The 24,800-nt window shown below is 35.6% G+C and overlaps 1 protein-coding gene across 8 annotated transcripts in view; it reads right to left on the bottom strand.

Annotated features, from left to right (window-relative positions):
* The window catches only part of LOC149528815 (homeobox-leucine zipper protein ATHB-15-like), a 109,630-nt gene that overhangs the window by 48,946 nt on the left and 35,884 nt on the right, over positions 1 to 24,800 (bottom strand). For all 8 annotated transcript variants that reach the window (XM_089809102.1, XM_089809105.1, XM_089809109.1 and 5 more), the window contains one exon: positions 7,205 to 7,406. In XM_089809102.1, the coding sequence (XP_089665228.1) occupies positions 7,205 to 7,406 (202 nt within the window). The remainder of the gene's footprint in view (positions 1 to 7,204; positions 7,407 to 24,800) is intronic.

Genomic DNA, 24,800 nt, shown 5'->3' with positions numbered 1-24,800 from the left:
GATCTTAAGATATTAACTGTGATTAACCTTAATTAACTTAGTTGCATACACACAAAAGAACTAGCATGAACACAAGTGACACCAAGATTTAACGTGAAAACCCAATTTGGGAAAAACCACCAATTGCAACTACTTACTATTTTTCACTCTTCTGAAGTGAGCCCCGTTAGGAGCCAACCCTATTAAAGGTTACAAAACACACTGTTAGGTGTGACCCTGTTAGAGGATTTACTCACCCTGTTAGGAGTGCCCTTGTTAGAAGTCTTTAGACACTTCAATCTAGAAATGTCACCTTGGGATTTGGCAAATAGCTATTAGGTTAACTCTGTTAAGAGATTTGATACATTGCTACAATGATTAGAGAGTAACAATGATATGACCTGATTGTTGGTGCAACTGTATTGCTGATTTCAGATCTCAATTCTAGCTCGAATACTTGATTCTTCCTGATCAAATTAATGTTTGCTGCCCAACAAAGATATTCTGTTTATTCTTCCAATTCGCTTCCTTTAAACATCTTCTTATCTTCCACACATTCCCACACACATTCAATCCTCAACTTGACCTTATATCATATACATTATCAAGTCAGCTTGAATACAACTTAGAATAATTAATATTCATCTCCTTAGTCAGCTAGAACCAACAAACAAATCCATTAAACTCAATAAGCCAAAACAAGAAAATCCTTTGTTAGTCGGCCCTGCTCAGTAGACACTAACACTAAAATGATTTTCCTGTGTTAACCAAGTGAACTCGATTAACACTACATCTTCGTAAACTTCCTTTGGTAACCGAGTGAGCTCAGTTAACACTGGTTCCATCCAACTTTCCTTTGTTAACCGAGTGAGCTTGGTTAACACTCAACTTCCATGAACTTCTCTTCAACTTCCATGAACTTCTCTTCGACGCCTAAGTGAACTCAGTAGACACTGTCATCTAAACGTAACAAACACTGTAATGCTCGATAGACACAAGAAATTGTCTTCATCCCCCAAGTGAGCTCAGCATACACTGACAGGTAAAGATACGACATTTTGTGTAACATCAAAAACAATTGATCAATTGTTTTCAACAATCTCCCTCTTTGACATTGATGACAACACAACAAGTCATAATACAATGAAATTTCAGAGCAAAATAAAGTAAAGAAAATATCCTTAGTTTCATTATGATTCTCATCCATGAGAACTCCCTCTAACTTTAGTTTCTTCCTCTGTCAGCAAACTCTTCTATCTTCAACATCTTCTTATGATAGTAAACTCTCCCTTTTTGATATCAGACCAAGTTCTTCCTCTTTGACATCTTCAAACAAAAATTTTGTGATATGACACAAACTCTCCCTCTTTGACATCTTATGCCAAAGACAATATTCAGTGAATATCAATGTACCTAACGTACAGATTCATATGCAATCTGCCCTTTCATTACTGCATCAACTTGACTGATCTTCAACATGCTCTGGTTAATGCATCACTAAACTTCATTTAGTGAGCTTCAAATAGGGGAATAACCCCTAACTTACCTCTTAGATACAAGAATGCATCATTAGGTAATGGCTTGGCGAATGTGTCAACAATTTGATCTTTAGTATTCACATATTCCAATCTCACCTCTTTGTCTAACACCAATTCTCTTAGAAAATAATATTTTATTGCAATGTGCTTGGTCTTGGTATGAATCACAAAATATACAAGATTCTTTGATCTATTGATTGCACTGGTGTTATCACAAAAGATAACCATTGGATCCTTAATTTCTACCTTCATACCTGCCAACAGTTGCTTGAACCAAACAACATTGGAACAATTAACTGCTGCTGCAACATATTCTGCCTATGTTGTAGACTGAGAAATGCAATTTTGCTTCTTACTTGTCCAAGACACTAGTCTCTTACCAAGAAAGAACGCTCCACCATTGGTGCTCTTCTTGTCATCAACACTTCCTCCCCAATCTACATCAGTGAAGGCTTTCAAATCTAAATTGCCTCCTTTCTTGTACCATAATCCATAGTCTTCAGTAATCCTCAGATTTCTCATGATTCTCTTTATTGCCATCATATGATTTTCTTTAGAATTAGCTGAAAATCTTGCCACCATACCAACTGCAAGAGCAAATCAGGCCTAGTATGTACAACATACTAAAGTTTGTTAATCATTGATCTATATGTGGTCTGATCTACCTCTTTGGAATCATCATTTTTGGAAAGCTTATGTCCAGTAGACATAAGCGTTCCAACTGGTCTTGAATCCACCCATACCAAACTTCTTCAATGTCTCCTTGATATACTTAGATTGAGTAATGTAGATACCATCTTTCTTTTGTTGAATCTGCAAGCCAACAAAGAATTTGATTTCTCCAAACATTGACACCTCAAATTACTTACTCATTTCCTCTGAAAAAAGCTTTGCATAAATCATCATTTTCAGTAAACAATGTATCATCCACAAAGATTTTTGTCAACACAATCTTCTTGTCTGGTCCTTCTTTGATATATAAGTTGTTGTTATCATTTGTTTTTTGAAAACCAATCTTCATCAAATAATTACGAAGTCTTGCATACCAAGCTCTGGGAGCTTGCTTAAGACCATACACTGCTTTGTGCAGTTTACAAACCATATCCCTTTTGTTGGTATCTACAAAACCTTCAGGTTGTTCTATGTAAACTTATTCTTTTAGAATTCCATTCAAGAATGCAAATTCACATCCATCTAATACACTTTAAATCCTTTATATGCAGCATAAGCAAGTAAAGTCCTAACACCTTCTAATCTTGCAAAAGAAGCAAAAGTTTCACCATAATCAATACCTTCCTCTTGAGAGTAACCTTTGCATAGTAACCTTGCTTTTTTTCTTGAAACTTCTCCATCTTCATTCAGTGTATTTCTGAAAACCCACTTAGTGTCAATTACATTTTTATCCTTGGGTCTAGGAACAAGAGTCTTGGTCTTATTCCTTTCTATCTCTTTCATCTCTTCATTCATTGCTTCAATCCAACTTTCATTATCCAAAGCATCTTTAACTGTTCTAGGTTCAAATTCAGTAAGCAAACATGTACCTTTCAATTGTTCCTTGTCATTTTGTACCATTTGACTTGTCTCCAATAATCTGCTCAAGTGCATGGTGCCTTCTGACATATCTTGCTAATACAAGTACTTTGGATTTAGAACTTGTTCCACTTGCCTTACCATGATCTTTTGCATCATGCCTGGATCCTTCAGATTTAGACTCAGGTTGCACTGGCTGCAACTCGGTAGCCTCTGATTGCGACTCAGGTCCTTCAGACTATGACTCGGCTGCTTTTGGAGAATTTGAGGACTCAGGAGGTGAAATCTGCTGACTTCCAATTGGATTAGGCAATGTATCAAGTTCAAAGTAAATAAACTTTTTGTAATCAATATACAACTGATCAATTGTTTTCAACACTTGGGTGCACAGGGCACACCCGAGACAAACATGGGCGAGCCCATGACAGTGAGAGCCCAAAAACATGCCCCACTAATTTTAAAAACAGACTTTTATAACAATAAAATATCCTTAAAACCCTAAGTTTGGTGGTATCTGAATCTATTTTCTCATTCAATTCATCATTCATCACTCATCACAAGGCTTGCATTTTTCACCATTTCGTTCTCAAGCTCATTTTAAAGGTCGTTCCATTTTTCTTCAAAAGTGAAGGCTATAGAGGAATGAGACATGCACCAAAGGATTAGAAATCATTAGTGAAGGAAGATTTAACCATCAAAGGTGAATGAATCTTCATTTGATTTTTTAAAAAGAATTTTGAATATTTTTCAAATTTTGCATACATATTAAGGGATTACAATGTTGAAATTTTTACAAAATGTTTTCAATTTTTTGTATTAGGTTCATTATTCATACACAATGGTTGGAAGTTGAAATTCTAGTTTAGTTGTTGGAGGCCAAAATGAAGAGAGCCCTTTAAATATTGATCCAGGTTCACCACTTAGGTGTGATACAACAATGATTAAGAAAATGTCTAGTGGTCGGAGTTTTCATTGGTAATCTAACCATTGAAACATAGGGTATACAGGCTCATGGTATCGAGTGAAAGCTCACTTCAATGCCAGCCTTAGACACATAATGAGAGCTTGTCGAGGGCCAAAGTAAGAAAGTGTTGCCAAAAGGTCTAATCCTACAAATCTATTAAAGAACAAGAGCAAGTTGGCATGAGAAGCGTCAAATCAAAGACTAATCACTCTCTTGCCAAGACAAGCTCAAAGAGGCCTACTAATGGATTGGTGAATCAGTTGGCCCACATCCTTTCATGCCAATGTGACCACCTTCTAAACCAGAGAAAGTTACATGAGATAAAGGCCCACCAGATAGGACCTTCAAAAATGAAATCAAAGAGGTTGTGGATTAAAGCATTACTCATTGCATTTATGACAATAGGCTTCCTTTCAACAATGTTAGCTCACCTTACCAGTGGTAGATTGTGAATACTCTTTGAAATATATAGCATGATTATGTTAGTCCTAGGTATGAAAAGGTGTGAACCACCTTATTAGCGAAGGAGAAAGCTCCAAAAGAGACATCACTGAGAGTGATCAAAGGTACATGACCAAAAACAAGTGTGTCCATTCTCGATAGATGGAAAGATTGCAAAAAATAGGCCACTAATCAATATTACAGCAGTGCCCCCTAATGGGGTGATGTAGGCAATGGATTTTGAGGGACAAGTGAAGGATACAAGTTTCATCGTCAATATCCTCATAGAAACCATTGAGATGGTAGGCCTACAAATGTTATCCAAGTCATTACAAACACTGCTAAAAATTGTAGGGCAATTGGGTCTATAGTGGAGGCTAAATATAATCACAATTTGTTGACACCATATGAAGCCTACAACAAAAATTGAATGGATCAACCAAGTTTAAGCGGAGGCCGAGAAGATCCAAATGTTTAATAATCATCACATGTCATAAGCCATATTTCGGACCCTCTCCAAGTTGGAGTTGTTAAAGGTATTTCAAAAAAAAAAATTAATCTTTTGTAGTTAATATATAACATGTATTCTTTAATACCATTTAAGGTTGTCAAAACATGATTTTCATCTCACACATTTGTCTAAAGACGACTTGGGAAGTTGCGAGAGAGCTTGAGTGCTATGGTCACCAACACTTTGTGGAGTGTATGGAAGCAGTCAAACACAAAAAGCACCCCAAAAGTAAAAGCATGGATCCTTAATGATAAAAGAGGTACAAAAATAAAAGCATGGAGCCTTAATGATAAGTGATGGGATTGTAAAGGATATGTTTCAAGTTCCAATGACCCCATCATGAGCATAATTAGGTGTCTTGATATTGATCACCCATGTTTGGGTGAAAGTTATGATGGCCTGGAGACCATGGTGATGAACGTAAGAACAGAAACATAGGCCAATAAACATGACCCAACAAATGCATTTTTCAAATTGTGCAACAAATTATTGTTGATTGCTCGAATAAGATGACCACCCCCTTACATCTCTTTGCATTCACTTCGGCAAGGTTTTATAGCCAAGAGATATTTACATTACCAATGAGGGTGGCACCTTATAAAGTTGTGGAGGTTGCTACAAGCTACAAGGCTACATTTAAAAAGATATATGATGATGATGAAACTAGAAATATTGCCTTGACCAAGTTTGGCCAGTTTGTATCTTCAATAAATCATGATACTATCACTCTACATGCCAAATATAGGGTGAATTCTAATAAGGGGTAACACGTACATGGTCAAGCCACCATTTGCTTGAAGCCTCTTGCAATTAGAATTCTCTCCCACACATTTTTTAATTTTTATTTTATTTTTATCGAGTATTTTTGTTTTTTTTAGTTTGATGCTATCGTATATAAATACTATTTTTATGATTTATATTTTAATTTATTTCAATTTTGACGCTTGAATTAAAAAATTAAAAACTAAATTTTGTATAAAAAATTAATAGGTAGTAAGTTCTTTAGTTGAGTGGAATTGGATTGCACACTCAATCCAATCTGTCAAGCACAATCGTTTAATTGAAGCACAGTCATTTCGGTGCCAAAAAAGAAAACGATTTGATCGACAACAACCTTCCTCTATTGTCATGTTAGCAACCGGGATACAATGAGGGTGTGACTAAGGAATTGGAATCAAGCCTCTAGGTGTCCTGATTTTGACACCATTGTTACACAACTTGCCCAAGTCTCTATAGATGAACATGAGGCAGCTCTTGCACATGACACAGATGTAGCTAGTGGGAATAGCAATCTAATGGATTGTTGTTCAAATGAAGTTGAACCAAATGTTGACCTTGATGTTTCTCAGCGAGATGGGCATGGATATCAAAGATGGCTTGTAAATTGATTTTTTGTTGTGTCTAATTATGAATTTGGTATGAGAAATTTTGTTTACAATATTATTGGCAATAATGGATTTATGAGTATCACTCTTCATTTTATATCTATAACTTTGTCGTTTGAACATGTATTTATAGATACATAATTCATGTATATGTGTGTGTAAAAACATGCCTCTACCTATACCCAAGGAAAAAAAAATTCATACCTATGAACTCATATATCCTACTCGTGTCCGTACCCATACCCAAATCGGCAACCCAATAGAGAATTGCATGCTAGGGCAACAGGAAAACAAGGCTTGGGGCCAAGTGGACATGTCACATCCACAAATCAAATTGAACAAGACAAATCATAATGTAACTAACTTGGTTAATCATTGAGTCAAACATTACTAAAACACTAGTCACTACATTGCACACCTTTTGATAATTTCAACTCAGGGAAGACAATAAGGCAACATAATTGAAAAGAATTCACTGGCTAGACAAAAAACTAAAGGAGAAACAACCACTAAAGATTCTAGCTGGAAAATTTTCATTTGAGTACCATTGGAGTTTCAAAAATAACACATTCAATCCATAACTAGTATGAGACCCCTAATTTAAATTACAATTTTAATTCAGATCTTTTGGAGACCAAAAGAAGAGGCAGAAGACAAAGTGTATGAATTGCAGGAGGATGGACAACTCGTGTAATTTATGAATCAGCCTCAAACGTATTCTAGTTACTATGGAAGTTTTAGGTGGCACTTCAAAATATTATGTTAGTACCATGAAGGAAGTTTTCTAAATGATAAAAAAATCATCACAGAGTATTTGCAACCACATATGGAAAAGCATTGAAAGATGAGGAAGAACCTGCTGGAGAGATGCAGCGTTACTTCCAACACGTGCATGCATTAACTGCAATTGTTGACGTAAATACTGATTTTCACTATCTAGTTGGGTTGCCTGCTTCCTCAGCCTTTCATTTTCCTCTAAAAGTAGTTGATTCATAGCTGTAAACTTTCCATTCCATGACAGAAGTCGAGAAGTTTCTTTTCGCTGCTTGTCACGACATCTGAAAGCACACAATAAAAGATCCATTAACAATAAGATTACTATGCAAAATATGCATTGAAAATCATTCCAGGAAACAAATCAAAATTGCACCTCTAAATCTAAGTAAAGGCCTACAAATAGCTTCATTAAGTAATGCAGACCAAGTATGAATATTTCTAAAATAAGGTAATAGCTAAATTTATTTCCTATGAATTGAATTGTGATGCATCAAATGCACATAGCTTGTTATCAAATTACATGTCAGTGATAGTACGCCAATTTATATTATTTAATTTGTTGAAAATATATAGGTTACACCATGCCTAAACTAGAACAGATTCTATATAGTACTGCTGATTACTAAGGGATCAGATGAGTTTATAAAGTTGAACAAAAAAATTGCTAATTACTGCTGATTATGCTAAGATATTAATCAATTTCTTTGGCATCAGATGAGAAAACATTTGACTATATCAAATGCATGATCATGATGGTATTTTCAAATTACAATTTCATGATAATTACCATATACGGCAAGAGTTAACAAAATCCTCACGAGTTCACAATTCTATGTATTTTGTTACAATTCCACATCTGGCTATGTTACTTCCTTATCTATACTCCACTGTGAGGGCTCAAAGGTTTGTAGCTTCAAACAACAAAAACAAAAAAATAAATAACACCTCCAACAATTCCAAGAATGGCTAGTGGCCCATATTACTGTGAATGGATAGTAATGTCAAGTTTATGGAATAAATCCCATGGGTGTCAAGTTTCTTTAACTGATTTTTTCTTTTAGAAAAAAAATTTAATGGAGCTCTAATTCTTGACAAATTAGCAGCAAATTAAGTTGCTCATACAAAGCTATGCATCTTGGTCAAATTAAGTGTTCGCTGGGTCTAAATGGCATGAATACTTAATAGGGCTATCTTCAACTCTTTAAATCCAACAACAAAACTTCAATTCATGAATGACTGACGAGCAAACTCGCAGTTCTTCAGGTTCACTTGAAATTAGTTTTCAGGTGGAATTTCCAGGACTACTCCAAACAAAGGAGATGTCAATTTACCGGTCTAATTAAACAATATTATATCATCCACATACACAATGATAAAGTGATCTACATAAGGTCTTAAAAAGTCAATCAAAATTGCCATGAATGACATCCATTCGCTCAACAAACCAGACATCAATAACTACTTGTATTAGCCTTATTCATATTTTTAACACTAATTTCCACTCACTATCATGAATCCTGATTTAGTGATACCTTTGAGTATAATTATGTTAAAAACTTAACTTTTTGCAGCTAATCCAACAAATTATCTATCCTTGATGAAATTTGTTTGAATAAGCAATAATGTAATCAAAACAATATTTCATTGAGTAAGATACTATGTTGCACACCGGCATGTGCCCACACCCCTGGGACACATACCCAAGTACTAGGTACTCAATGGAAAGCATCATAGCTAAGGAGCTTGATTAAGATTTCCTATTTTTGTTTCAGTTTTTTGTTTGTGTATCACCTTGTTTACCAAACTTAATTCAATATATAATCAGTTTGAAACTTTGACACAATACTGATTAAGAGTAAACTTTATCACTGTTCAAGTCAGAAGTTTATCATTTGCAATATGTGTTTCTTATATGATGTATGATCTTCATGTTCATGTTTAAAGTCTAAGTTCTCTGTTATGCATCTAAACATTTATTGCAAATATGGAACTCAAAACAATACATAACATCTGCAACCTTTACCACTGTTTTTGTTTTGCAAAACCATTGTCATGACTCATATTTTCATATTTTCTATAAATATTAAATTATTTAAACAAAAAATTGATGTATCCAAGTACCCATGTCCCCTATTTTGAAAAGTAGTTGTACCGGTACTTGTATGCTAAGTACCCAACTACCCCCGTCCCCGTGCAACCTTGGTAAAACAAGAGAAAGCAAACTCATCTTTTCATTTATTTCATTGCACTAGGTAAAAAAAAATTTTAACTTGTGAAATTTACTTTAACATAGGAGGGTTCTCTATATTTGCAGGTGAAGTAGGTTTGACAATTTCTAGCGAAACACCACTGCAAATACAATTCTAGGAAAAATTAAAATTTTCATTACTACATGTACCAACTCCATGGAACTTCCACCATCTCCCAACTATTAAGATAATAGTCATTGACAAAAAAGGACTCCCTCAAATTGAAAAAAATATGAATAAGGGCAGTTTTATCAACTTAGAGGCAAATTTAATTTAGACCTCCTTCATAATCATTATAATTCCATAATTGACTTCATGGAGTAATTATTTCACAAAAGATAAGTTCCACATAACACAATTCAAATTTCTATTACAATTCACATAAAAGCTAATAACATAATAAAAGCCTCTTTAGTGAAGGAGTGAAGGGGTGATTGATTGAGTAAAAGAGCCAAGCCAAGGTATGCTAGATCTGATGTTGTATAACCAGAATGCTGATGAGGACTGCTATAGGAAACCAAAGACTACAAGGGGCTAGAGGAATATGCAATAAGAATACAAGTAGTAACAGTGTTCTATGGTTTGACTCATAGAAGCGAGACTCAGACTTGGCAAGGCTAGCTTAACTTGGGATCCAGAAAAACAGTGACAAGACTCAGGACTCAGAAAAACATCAATCTCTAGCAAGTTCCGCCTAGAGCAACTTACTAGAGAGTCTCGAACCCCTGGAACTTGGCTAGGGTCACTCGGCTTGAGACCCACCAGGACTCAGAGAGTCCTAGATAGTCTGGGAACTATGGTTTGACTGCTGCTTATAACCTCTAACAGCTTTTTAGAAGCCTTTGGCTTTTAGTGTAGCCTTTAGACTACCACAAGTAGCCACCTTGAAACTAAATCAAAGATGATTCTCAAAGATCTTAATAAGGGCCTAGCCAGAGAAAAAAATTTAGCAGCTGTGAGATTTGGTCAAAGGCATACACTATGCTACCATATTCTGTAAAGCTTATAGATCGTTTATTGGGGTAGACTTACAATCCTTATAATCTGAATTTATAAGTATCTTGGACAATCTTCAGTTTAGGTTCTTATGACTCTAATTCAGATCTGATTAAATGTCCATATAAATATGAGTATGATTTCCTCTGCTTTTACTGATACTGTTTATATATGTGCAGGTCTGAATAAACTGATATACAATTACCTTTGTTATTGATTGCTATCAAATTCAGAATGCAAGCAATATATATAAGTATGTATTGAGGCACGTGTACATAGGGTTGTGACCCTATGTATCCATGCCCCAACACATACCTTTTGGAGGCACCAATCAACATAGCAATATACTTAATTGATAACCGCAGTCTTAATAAGACTGGAGACGGTTAATTTCTTCGGTTATTCTTATCAACTGATATCACACCTATTCGATGCTCATACTCTTCATCAATATAAAGTCTCATTTGATTATATTAAGTTGAAAGGTTAAAAATGCAAAGTTATGATATTATATATATATATATATGAGAGAGAACATGAAGAGAGATAAAAAATAGTTAAGTAATTTAGTTATATATATATATGAATAATCAGATTTACTATTGCTTCAATTTCCATGAAGCTAATATACTTAACACTCCCTCTTTAGCAAGGGAATTGAAGGAACTATAACACAAGGTTATACACCACTTAAGATGTGGTCAAATTATGGTGTTCCGGCAAAATCCGGCCCGAAGAACCATAATAGATTTTCATGGTGTCCGGCAAAATCCAACCCGAAGAACCATGATGGTTATTCAATGTGTCCAGAAAAATCCGGCCCGAAAAACAAGAATAACACTTACTTCAACACTTTTGGTGTTAGAAGATAGATCAACTATAAATAAGTGTTAATTTTAAGATTGCTGCAAATGTAATATAAATTGCCATTTTACCGATCGTGTTCCAAATGCAAATGAAGGCTTCTAAATATGAGAGGAGGAGACATGTCTCTGTGGTTAAACATCACTAGTTAGCATATTAATATAATAGTAATATACATAACCATATATGTAACTCATCTTAAGCATATATGTAATATTAATACGTTAACCATATATGTAATATATTATTATATAATAATACATAATGTATAATATATATAAATATATTATATGTATAATTATATAAATATATATTATATATAAGATATTTATTAAAGATGATTTACCATCAACAAAGTATCTCATATAAAAAACAATCCGACAAAAGCTACAATCTTAACACTTCCTCTTAGCTAGGAAGGATTTATAGAACACATTATGCTCTCAAGAATATGAAGAGATATCATTTCAGTATGATATTCATCTCACACTAAGGCTAAATTTCTCACCTTTCATAACACACAATTAAAGCAATTTCCATAACTTTAAAACAACACCTTTGTGATTATATTAGCTTCTTTTTATATAGGAATGTTGCATGATCAATGTCTGATGATATAAAACTAAATTCATAAAAACAAGCAGCCCATTATTAATCAAACACCACAAGTGTGTTCTATAGTAGCAACTATGTCATGGTGTCTAGCAAGATCCAGTCCAAAGAACCATAACAAGTTGATTATCATGGTGTCCAGAAAAATCCAGCCCAAAGAACCATGATAACTAGTCTACCATTTATAAGATCACCACCTTATAATGGTTACCTTTTGTTTGTTTGTTATCATGACTTTCAACACTCTGGGACAACAATTTAACGAAGTCCGTCATGATAATAGATCTACCATTTATAAGAGCGTCACCTTACAATGGTTACCTTATGTTTATACATGTCAATGAAAGATTGTCACCTTTCATTGCATATCATAACAGCATCATGTAGAAACTTACATGATATCCACCATGAACCACCATAGCTACAACTAGAGGGTGGAACAAGGATTTTCACCTCAGACTTCTTCATGTCTTCATATCTGATGTACTGCTTAGCCTACACACAAAACTTGACAGCAATCCCACATGAACCTTGGGCCAATGGCATTGTTATCTATGACTATTGCCCCTTGTTACGAAAAGATCATGTCCTTGTCGATTATAAAAGGGTAAATGATGGGTTCATGGGCAAATTGTGTTTTGAGTTAGTTGGCATGTCGAAACAAAGGATTTCCCCCGAAACCCATCAACTAGTTCGAACCTATGGTAGTGTATACATTCAGTTCCCCCAATTCACCTACATTAGAGTAGGAGGTTTTGATGATGAACTCACAAGGCTACCTAGGTACTCTGCAAATTGTTTTTTGCTAGCAGAGGTATGTAGAAAACTGGCTTTTGTAGTAAACAGATACCTTCCTGAGGAAAAAATGGGAGATTGTTTTCCCTGTAAAACTGGGTAAACTCTCACACAAGTCAAGGAAAGATGCAATCAGTATTGGTTGTGATTCATGTACTTTTGATTTTAAGTTCTATGAGGGAAGGGAAGGTTTTGATAATAAAGGATTCACAAGGACAACACTGGAATTGGAAAGACAAATATCATCTTTCCATCATTTTGAAGATTTTTGGAAGGATTGCCTCAATGAGAGAGAAGTTGATAAACGAGATCACTCAAGATTATCACTATCTCAAATTGTATTTTTCCAATTAAAGATGAATATAAGTGGGTTAGAGGAAGATGATTCAGAGTTGTTGAACCAGAGTATTTGAATCAGGAAGAAGTGTCTCTGCCCGCTATAGATTGGACAAAGGATGAAGAGGCTGATATCACCCAAAGGATCGAGCACATTATTAAGTGCACAAATACTTGGCTGAAGCAAAGGAGAAAAGAGAAAACACCTAGCATACAATCAAAAGAACCAAAGAAATGTTCATGACTTTCCCCTGTAGCTAATAAAATTCTCTCGGTTGATCATACAGGTAAGAAAGAAGGTTCAAGTGGGACGAACCGTGAACGAACCAGTAACCAACCTATAGTTCGTTGAACACGGTCCCATACTAAAGTCAGGAAACATGTGGGAATGGCAGCCCAGGACTCCACAATAAGGGATTTGGACCAGGATAAGGAACAGGATGCCGCATCCATGGACAGTGAACTCCAGGTTCAAGGGACTATGGATACCGTCTCTCAGGTGATTAAAACCCTGGTCACCTTATTTAAGGACACATCGATGAAAGAAACCTCCAAAGTGGTACTGAACTGGCTATCTAATTCAATAACTAAAAAGCGTAGCTTGGTACTAGTGTCTATTCCAATTAAGGATGTTGTGCGCAAGTACACTGTCGATACTCCCAAGACTAAGAGAACCAAGAATGCTATCAAGATGTTCACTGACTCAAAAACAGGGGAGGTCACTGCTGAAATTGCCCACTATAAACCAAAAGGAGATTGTGTTGACTTAAGTGCTGGTGACTTTGAAACAACTAGAGTGGATTTAGGGCTACTCAACAGAGAAACCAAAGAACTCTGGCTGGAGCAATCTACTCAGAATATGTTGGTTCAGTCACAAATAGATGGTAAAGAGAAAAAAGAACTCGAACATATTATCAACAAGCTTGCTAAGTACATAGATTCCTTTGGTGGATTTGGAGCATTACCCCTAGCGCAAGCACTATAGACCTTCGACCCAAATTCTCTTGATAACAAAAAATTATTACGCCAATTGAAGAGAGGGAAAACCATCCTTGCTGTGATGAATAATTGGGTTGGTGAGATAATTAAAGATGGGATGAAGTTCATTCAGGAATCCAGCATGGTCTTTAATGACACAGAGGCCTTGCTTGGAGAAGTTCAAACCCAAATACCACTCTGGGAGGCAGATAAAGCAAAATGGAAGGCACTAATTACTCAGATTTCTGATATAGAACATATGGAGTCACTAAGTTCCTAGCTGAGAACCCCATGAAGATAGCGGACGTAGGAATGCTCTATGTCCTGAAGAAAAACATGGGATGGAAATGCTCCATATATGGGTCTGCAATTGCTCAAGCTCAGGATATTGAAAACCAAATCAAAAATATGTATGATAATCTAATTAAAGATATGAAAATTGTCAACCCAACCGGTCTGCCACATTATGAAAAGGGTAATCTAGATAAGGAAATAGTGGTCAAAGCCTTTGAAGACACCATGAAACTGATCAAAGAAGAGGTAAACCTAACCGCAGCAGATTTCACTAAGGTCGCACAGGTGCAGACTATGCTGAGTGTGTCTACAAATCAACTTCCCAATTAAGCAGACCAGATCCTGAAGATGAGATGGAATAGGGACACCTGGAAGATGAGGATCTTGAGCTTGAAGAATCCCAGCACAAGCACCATTATGCATACCAGAGCTGAAAGTTGACATGTGAAACCATGGGAGAGGATGCTCAAACTGAAGAAGCAGGGGGTAATTTGCCTATTTGATTTAGCTTTGTTTTATGTTTCTTGACATATTTGAAGTTTGAGGACATGTGTCCACACAAAGTTTTAATAATTGTCTTAACTATCGCCATAAGGTCGGGTTTTCAGGGAAACCTCCTGACGATCTCAAACTATATATAGGGAGAACTAAAAGTAGTTAAGGGTTAGAAATAAATTTGGGGAAGAAGACTATATCAGTCTTTTAGTTAGAAATTTTGATTTCTATTTACTTGGACAAGTTGAACCTGAAACAATCTACATGCTATGAACAGAATTATCTTAGCCTTTCCAACTTTGATAATAATAGAAGATAGTGTTGCGATCTGAATATTTTGTGTTCAACTTCATATCAATGAATGGGATATTTCTTTTGAGAATACTTGTCTTCATTTACTGAACTATCTTATCATTCTAAATATGTTTATGGTTGAGGTTCAACTATCATCTTTTAGAGGTACATTTTAATGATTTTCATGAGAACCTGAATAGCTTTGTTTTTCTCTAAGTTCTTATGATTGGATTGAGATTACATTTATTAAAGTCACTTATCTAAGAATAAGTAGGGTTGCATCTATAATTTCAGGTTAAAAGTATACGTGTTTATTTAGAATAAGGATTCATTGTAAATCCAACAAGGGAGTTGTACCTTATGCAATTCTGAGGGAAGCAATAAACATATGCTTACCCAACTGTAGTAAAAGGGTGATAGGGTCAATTGAAGAGAATATTTGTAAGAAGAGAAATCTGTTCACCAATATAAGCTAAGTTGCCCGATCGTATTTGGGTTCGAAATTTGTGCAAAAAACAAGAGCTCTTTTGGAGCAAGAGTCCCTGCCTCTTGTAAAAAGGATGAGAAAATATTATAGCTAAAGATGTATAATATTAGTTAGAAATATAGTATGTGAATATTCAATATTAATATTTTAATATTAGTTTCAGATATTTTATATATTTATTTCATAATTTTTTAGGAAAGATTAATATTTATGTATTATGAAATATATTTGATTTTAGTTATGTAAAAAATTTAAAGTTAAATTTTATAAACTTATGAATATATTAAAATTAAGTTTATTCAAATATTGGCAATCATATGACTCAATATTAAACTTGATTTGTACTATATACTATATGTATGTATATAATTTGAGAAGATATAGGCCTATTTCTTAATCAAATTTCCACATAAAAATTGAAGAAGAAGAATTATTACTTTCTATTTTGACAATTGTGTATCTACTTCTCTTCTTGAGATTTCATAACATGACCTACCATTATTATTTATTTGTTTTATAATTTTGGGGTTTGAAATCTCCTTCAAAGATCTTGTTTGAGCATAAAATATTATGATCATATGAGTCCTACAAATATGTTGAACATCAGGTCTCAACACATTATTTCCTTTTTCTCTTAACTATAAATTCATTTTAAACTTAATAGAAGTTGCACTTTTTTAAAAAATAATACATCTTAAATCTGATTTTTTATTTAATAATTTGATGAGAAATGAGTTTTTATAGTCTAAAATATGAACCATCTATCTATTTTTAAGTTACATATTGCAACAGAAATATAACCTCAAGATTCCTACTTATAAATAAAAGTACAAAATCATCTTTAAACCAACTTAGATGAAAAATCAATAACAATTTACATCAACGAGTCCTTTTATTATTTTAAAAAACTTCAATAAAGCTGCCTAATGCAATGCCCTCTTTTGCAAAAATAGCGAGTGGATGATTTTATTAATTTTATTATCATTACTGTGAACAGTTGAAATACAGCAGTTGTAAGACATTAAAAATCATGTCTTTTAATGGAAATTAAATATGTTACAGTTTTTTCTGCTTACAGATGTTGCAGGTAAACGAGCTTAAAAATGAAATGACAGAAACTTTGGATAAGGATGGAGGTTTAAAGATATGCCAACATGATGATATGTCTTGACACACGGCAGTTGATTATTGAAACAAAAATAGTAGGTGGAATAGACATGCCGTAATTCCTTTGCTAACATCATGGGATGGATTACTTCACTTTAAATGCTCCAATAAATCATACGAATATTATCATACAGATAAAGCCTCCCCTCACAAATCACTTCTAGATCATTGATACAGTACAATGTCAAAAAGTACTATTAAATGCAATTAATGATGTGTACCCATATTTTTTCCTATATTTTGAAGTGAGAAAATAGAACAAACCCCAGAAAGCTTGCAAGCAACCAATTGAAAAAAAAAAAAAAATCAAATAAATTAATTTAAAAACAAAAAGTTTATTGAACTTTAGAACTTGAATTTTTTTGGTGTTGCAAAAATTAATAGGGGTGTCTGATGAAAACATTAGTTCCCTCCCTATATATAGGCAGGGACTAAAATGTTGGGTTGGGTTCAGATTCGTTTTGGGTTCATCCATACAAGAACATATGTTTGTTTTAATATATATATGTATATATATGTGTGTGTGTGTGTATATATGTATGTGTGTGTGTATGTATATATATATATGTGTGTGTGTGTGTGTGTGTGGGTATATATATACATATATGTATGTGTGTGTGTGTGTATATATATGCAGCAAATAAGTTCATACACCACTAGTGCTAACATTAAAGCAACATAGCAAAATACATCGCCACATATATTAAGGTTTTAGTCCAAATGACATAGCAATATGCCAAAATACACCGCCATATCAATGTCTTGGTTCAAAAACAATATCAAACAATATCAACATTAATAAATCAGCCATCACTAATCAAATATCATCAAAAAACATCAAACAAATCATCAGCTTTTGCAGTTGCAAATTGGAAGCACAAAAAGTGCCACTAGCATCGGTGCTACCAATGTCAACCTTGGGAGCAACCTCAACATCACTAGGTAGCTCATGATCATCATCATCATCAATTGCAAGTGCATCAAAGAAGACAATCAAATCTTCCAACTCCACACACTTTGGTTCAACATCCCAATGCCTTGCCTCCCCTATTTTGCAAGCATTATCTTTGAGTGTTGCAAGCCTCAAGTTAGAATGCACAAAGACCAAGCCTTTTTCCTTGTTGGAATGTAGTGTATTGTTTTTAGTGAGTTGATGGAGTATGTGCTCCATTTCCTCTTGGATGATCATGAACTAGCAACCTATCAAGACTTTCAATTTTGAAATTAAAGTTAAGAGTTTTGAATACAAAAATTTAAAATAGAAGTTTAATATTCATCAACAAGAATCAAAATTAGGATCTTAAGAGTAACGAACTCATGATAACATTTTGAAGGCAACAAGTTGTAGGTGCTAGTACATTTATCCATGGAAATACCACCATTTATGAGCATCCGCATTGATCTTGTCTTCAAGAATCTCAAGACCACAACCATTGGTGCTTGCGAAACTCATGAATTCAGACCTCATTGTAGGATGTATGTGATTGGGATAGCGGAAGGGCTGCCTCGTACCCATAAGCAACTACAAGATCTTTGTATGGGGCAACTCTAGTGGTACTCACCCTAAGGACCAATTGAAAAAAGAACCTAGGGCCCAATGGAAAGGCGAGGAGATGAAAAGGATTAGTAATTCTGTTCCACCTCTCTACCATGATTATTTGTACTTCCTTGAAAAACGTTTCTTCAAGGTCTTGCTCTTTCTCATTTATGATCTTTTTAATATCCCCAATCATGGAGTCTATGCCAAGCAAGGCCTCTCCATGTGAAGGGTGCTCCCCTTAATATCATAATACATACAAAAACAAAGAAACAACAGCAAATGCAAGAACAAAATATGGACTTCTTATTATCGCCACAAATGCGGAATTACAGAATTCACAAGTACAATATGCCAACCCACATCGGCGACTTCATTATAGTAATCTACAAGACAATGCTGCGAACTATCACTCAGAGCTATCCTAGACAATGTTTGAGCCTTTCTTAAATAGGCAATTTTATGCCACGAGGGAAGGTTCTAGACATTCAAACTTAATACCTGGGGTCGACAGACCCTAACAATACATATAGAGTCGGCCAAATACATCATTGACATTAATTTTATAAGTTTCGGGTAACCCAACTTTGGAAGGCCATAACTCTCAAACCGTTGTTCCGATTGGCTATTATATCCATTTTTCCGAAACACCAGCTCCTAATCTACACCCTTGAAATTGCACCAACGCCATTTCGTCGAGTTTTTAGACCTCATCTGGAGCCTCTAAGGCCTTCAAAACTAAGTTCAAAGATTTTTCTCCAAAATTTTCCACCGAAAATCTGCAATAACTTCTCCAATGCTAAGCTTGAGCAATGAGATTTTTATGGTAGGCTTATAATTCTAAAATGAACCTTCATGTAGAAAATGAGAACATACCGAGCTCATATGACAAACTTACTAAAAATAGCAAGTTCCCAGAAATAGTAACCCCCTATCTACTAGTCCTTATTAAAATAGAAAAGGCTGAAAATAAAAATATTTTTGGGTGATGCAAATTTGCTCTTACACCCAAGATGCTCTTGCATCAGACTCCCGAGGTAATTTAAGAAGTGACTCCATCACGTCTCAAGTATTCAGAGGAAAACCAAGACAATTAACCTCCATGATGAATCCTCTACTGGCCTCCCTTTCCATTTGACCAGGTATTCCTCATAAGTTTTGTTTCTTGTACTTTTGCCAACACAACTGTCTGATATCTCCTCAATCTCCTTTGTAGCCGAACTAGTTGCTGGAATACTCCACTGCACTTCTATAACTTCATCTCCATCACCTCCTTCATAATACTCTATAAAATCTGAATTATTAAATACTGGTGAAATATGCAATTCAGCAGGCAACTCCACTTCATAAGCATTTCCAGAACCATGTCTTTTCACTATCTTCCACGGTCCAAACTTCTTCATTTTCATCTTATTATATGCACCCACTGGAAAACACTCCTTTCTCAAATAAACCATGACTTCATCTCCAATTTGAAATTCCTTATACCTCATTTTCACATCCGCCTTAGCCTTGTACTGTGTATTCATCTTTATGATGTGCTTCCTCACCTCCTCGTGGATGTTCTTCAAATGTTCAGCAAATTTTTCTGCTTCAGCACTACTTATCTCTCCTTTATCCAACTACTTCAATTCAGAAGCATTTCTAGAACTACTCCCATATACAATCTCGAATGGTGATTTACCAATACTCATGTTGACAGAATTATTATATTCAAGTTTTGCCTGTGGTAAAATCAAATCCCATCGTTTTGGTTTGTCTCCAACCAAACATCTTAGCAAATTTCTCAAACTCCTATTCACCACTTCTATTTGTCCATTAGTCTGTGGATGATACAATGAACTGAACTTCAAGTCTATCTTAAACTTCTTCCACAATGTACACTAAAAATACCCAACAAATTTGGTATCTCAATCTAAAACTATACTCTTTGGCAAACCATGTAGTCTCACCACTTCTCTGCACAACAACTCATCCACATAAACAACATCACTAATCTTCTTGCAAAGAATAAAATGTGTCATCTTTGAAAACCTGTCAAACACTACAAAAATATAATCATGCCCTCATTGAGTCCTGGGTAATCCAAGAACAAAATCCATAATGACATCCTCCCACGGCTTCTCTAGCATAGATAATGGCTGATACAACCCTATATTCTGCTTCACTCCTTTCGCCATCTCACATACTTTGCAACTCTATACAAACTTCTTCACATCTTGTTGCAACTGTGGCCAATAATAATTCTCAGCAACCAAAGCAATCGTCTTATCTCTGTCAAAATGTCTAGCCAATCCTCCACTGTGCTTCTCTTTGATAAGATTCTCTCTCATTAAACTTCTGGGAATGCACAATTGGCTTCCTTTGAACAACATACTATCCTAGATCATGAAATCCAACCACTTTGTCTTGTCAAGTGTAACAGGTTTTGTACAAGCCTTCCACACTTCACCAAAATCAAAATCATCTGGATACAAAGTACTGAGTTCCTTGAACCCAACCACCTCTATCTGCATTTTTGTCAGCAAAAGTTGTCTTCTACTAAAAGCATCTGCAACTCTGTTAAACTTCCCACTCTTGTGTTTCATAACAAATGTATAACTCTGCAAAAACTCAACCTACTTTAAATGTCTTTGGTTTAATTTTCCTTGACTATTCAAATATTGCAAAGTTTGATGATCAGTATACAAAACAAACTCCTTAGGAAGAAGATAGTGTCCCCACTTCTTCAATGCTTGAACTATAGCCTAAAATTCCTGATCATAAACAAAATATTTTCTTTTTGCATCATTCAATTTCTCACTAAAATAAGCAACAGGTCTACCGGCTTGGCTCAAAACAGCTCCTATCGCAGTATTACTAGCATTGCAGTCTACTTCAAACACCTTGTTAAAATCTAAAAGTATTAAATAGGCTGCTCAATAACTTTATATTTCAACAGATTAAAACTCTTATCTGCTCCTACAGTCCACTTAAATTCTTTCTTATCCCCTCTCATTGTTTCAGTCAGGGGTCCACAAATACTGCTATAACCTCTTATGAACTTTTTGTATAAACTAGCTAGTCCATGAAAGGATCTTACCTCTATCACACTCTTTGGAGTAGGTCATTTAAGGATAGCCTTCACTTTCTTTGAGTTCATTTTCAGACCTTCTACTGAGACTACAAATCCCAAGTACACCAACTCCTTTACAAAATTTCACTTCTTCAAGTTTATTAGCAACTTTTCTTTCCTCAACTTATCAAACACCTTGCGAATATGAATCAAATGCTCCTCCAATGTACTAAAGACCAAAATATCATCTAGGTAAACAATGACAAACTTACCCAGAAACTCCTTCAGTACCTTATTTATGAGCCTCATGAAAGTGCTCGGTGCATTGGTTAGCCCAAAAGGCATGACTAACCACACGTACAGTCCTTCCTTTGTTTTGAAAGCAGTCTTCCACTCATCACCTTCTCTGATACGAATCTAATGGTACCCACTCTTCAAATCTATCTTTGTGAAATATTCAGCTCCATTCAAACAGTCCATAATATCATCCATCCTTGGCAATGGAAATTTGTACTTGATTGTGATCTTGTTGATAGCACAAGAATCTATGCATATCCTCCATTCTCCATTCTTCTTTGGTGCTAATACGGCTGGTACAACACATGGACTCAGACTCTCTCAAATCAACCCCTTCTGCAACAACTCATGAACTTGTTTGTTCAACTCTTCACTTTCTAATGGTGTCATTCTGTGCGCTACCTTCTTTGGCAAATTAGCTCCTAGAACCAAATCCATCTGGTGATTGATCTTCCCCACTGGGGGTAATCCATTAGGTATATTATCTGATACAATATCAGAAAACTCTCCCAACATATCTGCAACTTCTACAGGTACCACCTCTACTTCTTCTTTACTATCTTTTGGAATTATAGCAAAACACATATGCTCACGCTTCATACCTTTGAGAAACTCTTTTCCAGCAACAAAACATATTCTAGCAGCACTACATACATTTTCTTCTTTCTCTTTCAACGGCTTCAACTTATGCTCTACTCCATCCTTGGTCAGAGTGTAGGTATTTGCTCGCCCATTGTGTACAACATGCATGTCAAACTGCCATGGCCTAGCCAGCAACATATGACATATGTCTATAGGTATGATATCATATAGTACCTCATCCTGGTAGCTTTCTATCTTGAACTTCATTGAGCACTGCTTATTGACCATGACCTTGTGGTCATCTTGCACCCAAGCAAATACAATATGGACGCTGGCGTTTCTGTCTCTTCAGCTTCAATTTTGTGACCATCATTTATGACACCAGATTGTCATACTTCCACCATCAATGACCACATCACAACACTTATCTTCACATCTGCAGCTTGTGTGAAACAAGCTCCTTCTTTGATGAGGTTCATTCTCACCACTTAGCACGACTCTCCTGTTAACTAGGACTTCTCCTCTTTCGACATTTTCAGAATGTGATGCTCCGACATCTTCGTCAACATGTGCAACCCTAGCCTAGCCTTCTGTTCTTCGATCTATCCTTCCTTGGCGTTGTGAACATTCAAATGCTCTATGCCTTTCTTCTCTGCAGTGAAAACATTTAACACGGAAACCTCCTCTTCCAGATCCTTGTCCAGATCCTTCGTCTTTGATCTCTATTGTTCTGATCATGGAAACGATTGGAATTGTTTCCCCTCTAGTTCTGACTGCTACTTCCAGCCTCATGCTTGTTCTTCTGATCATCATTACGACCTCCATAAGATCGTCCGCCAGATCTTCCACCACGACCTCTTTGTAATGTCCCCATTTTAGCAGTTGACCAAGTGTGTGTGCGTTAGCCTTGTTCTACATGGTCCCGAGGGCTAACGAAGGGTTTAATGGGATCCTGGAGTGTTTTGGCCTAGTCATTTCCAGTTTGGGCCAAAACGAAGTTGATTTACTCAGTTTCAGGCATACTTACTATTTTTAGTGAGTCGACAGGACACAGTGCAGGTCAATTTTGGTGATTGGATCCGATACTCCTCGGTGAGAGCTTTCCGATGAGCTATCACTCGCATTATTCGGAGTCCGATTGGTAATACATTTTAATGCCTGAAGTTTTATTAAAGTAACGTCTAATTTAATTGTAAAATATTAAAGTGTTACTTTAATATTTATTTTATGGTGATGTGTACCCAAGGGAGACATAAGGGGTATTTTAATATATGTTTTATATATTACACATCTTTTATCCCACATTGCCCATATGAGTTGAGCGGACCCTTGGAAATAGAATAAAAGGAAGCATCTGTGGCTTCATTAGGCAGGTTGAGTATGAGAAGAAATTGGTGTGTGAGTTGCAGCTCCGTTCTTGGCATTTGAGGACGTCTATCCTCTCTTGTAACATTCTAGACGTCATTCCCTTGGGGTTTGGCCTTTGGAATTCTTTGTTATTGGCTTCATTATCAGGCAGTTTAGTTGCATTTCCGGCTACAGGCAAATTTGGTATTTTGCTCATATCTTCTTCACTACTTGTCCGACGCTTATGCCGCTTTGAGGGAATGGTATTATGAAGGTAGTGGACTGATTGAAAGACAAAGTATTGTAGCAGCAAGTTCGAAAGCATGGGCTGGAGTATTATGTCAATACTGCTGAAGTAATTAGTGAGTAGATAAATCTGCCATGTATTTGGTTTTATGAATTCTGAAAATAACATTTTATTAGCAGCAGTTCATTTCCACTTTGCATATTATTGCAGTTTCTTTCTTGTTTATGTTGTATGATACCAATTCCATGCACGAAACACAACAAACAAATAAACGTTTGATTTTCGGAGTTATAAGGGGTTTAAAACATTAAACGGAGAAATAAGAAGTTGAATGCAAACTATTTGACATAATTGCTTTCAGCAATTTGGTTTAGTTTTTTTGGGACATCCAGGGGTGCCCATTACAGTGGTATCAGAGCTATAAGTCCTGCCATCCTGTGGAGGTCTTATAGGGAATTTGGAACAGCTGGATAGAGGGAAAAAGTGTTTGACGAAATGTCAAAACACTAAAATCAGAAATAAGTAAAAAACACAGGCTAAGCATTTATGTTTGAGCATGCGACAAGGGTCTTATAATTTCCGCGATACCAGAGCAAGACAAAATAAGATTTCAGACTTGCAAAGCAAACAGTCTAGTACATCTGTGCAGGTGGACATTGAATCCAACCATACAGACACAGAGGAGATATTCTTTGATCAGGACAATAATATGGGTGATCGAGATGACAGGAATATAGGATTAGGCGGAGGCGGAAATGCTGGTCCAGATCAGGGGGAGGTACTGTTCAGACAGTTACTGGATACATTAGAGCAGGGGCAGCGTATGCAGTAGGAGCAGAATAGGCGAATGGACATGATGTTGCAGCTCATGGCTAGACAAATGGGTGTCAATATTAATCCAGGTGATGCCAACAACAGAAACAATAACAACGAGGGAAACAATAACAACAGGGGAAACAATAACCATGGAGGCCAAGGCAACAACAATGGTCCTGAGAATAACATTAATGGTAATAATGGACACGGCAACAATGGGACTAAGG

This window comes from Cupressus sempervirens, chromosome 11 (genome assembly GCF_028749045.1).
Source record: "Cupressus sempervirens isolate cs-2001-9-10 chromosome 11, ASM2874904v1, whole genome shotgun sequence".
In the NCBI taxonomy this organism is placed as follows: Eukaryota; Viridiplantae; Streptophyta; class Pinopsida; order Cupressales; family Cupressaceae; genus Cupressus; species Cupressus sempervirens.
This window is presented reverse-complemented; position numbering and strand designations above follow the sequence as displayed.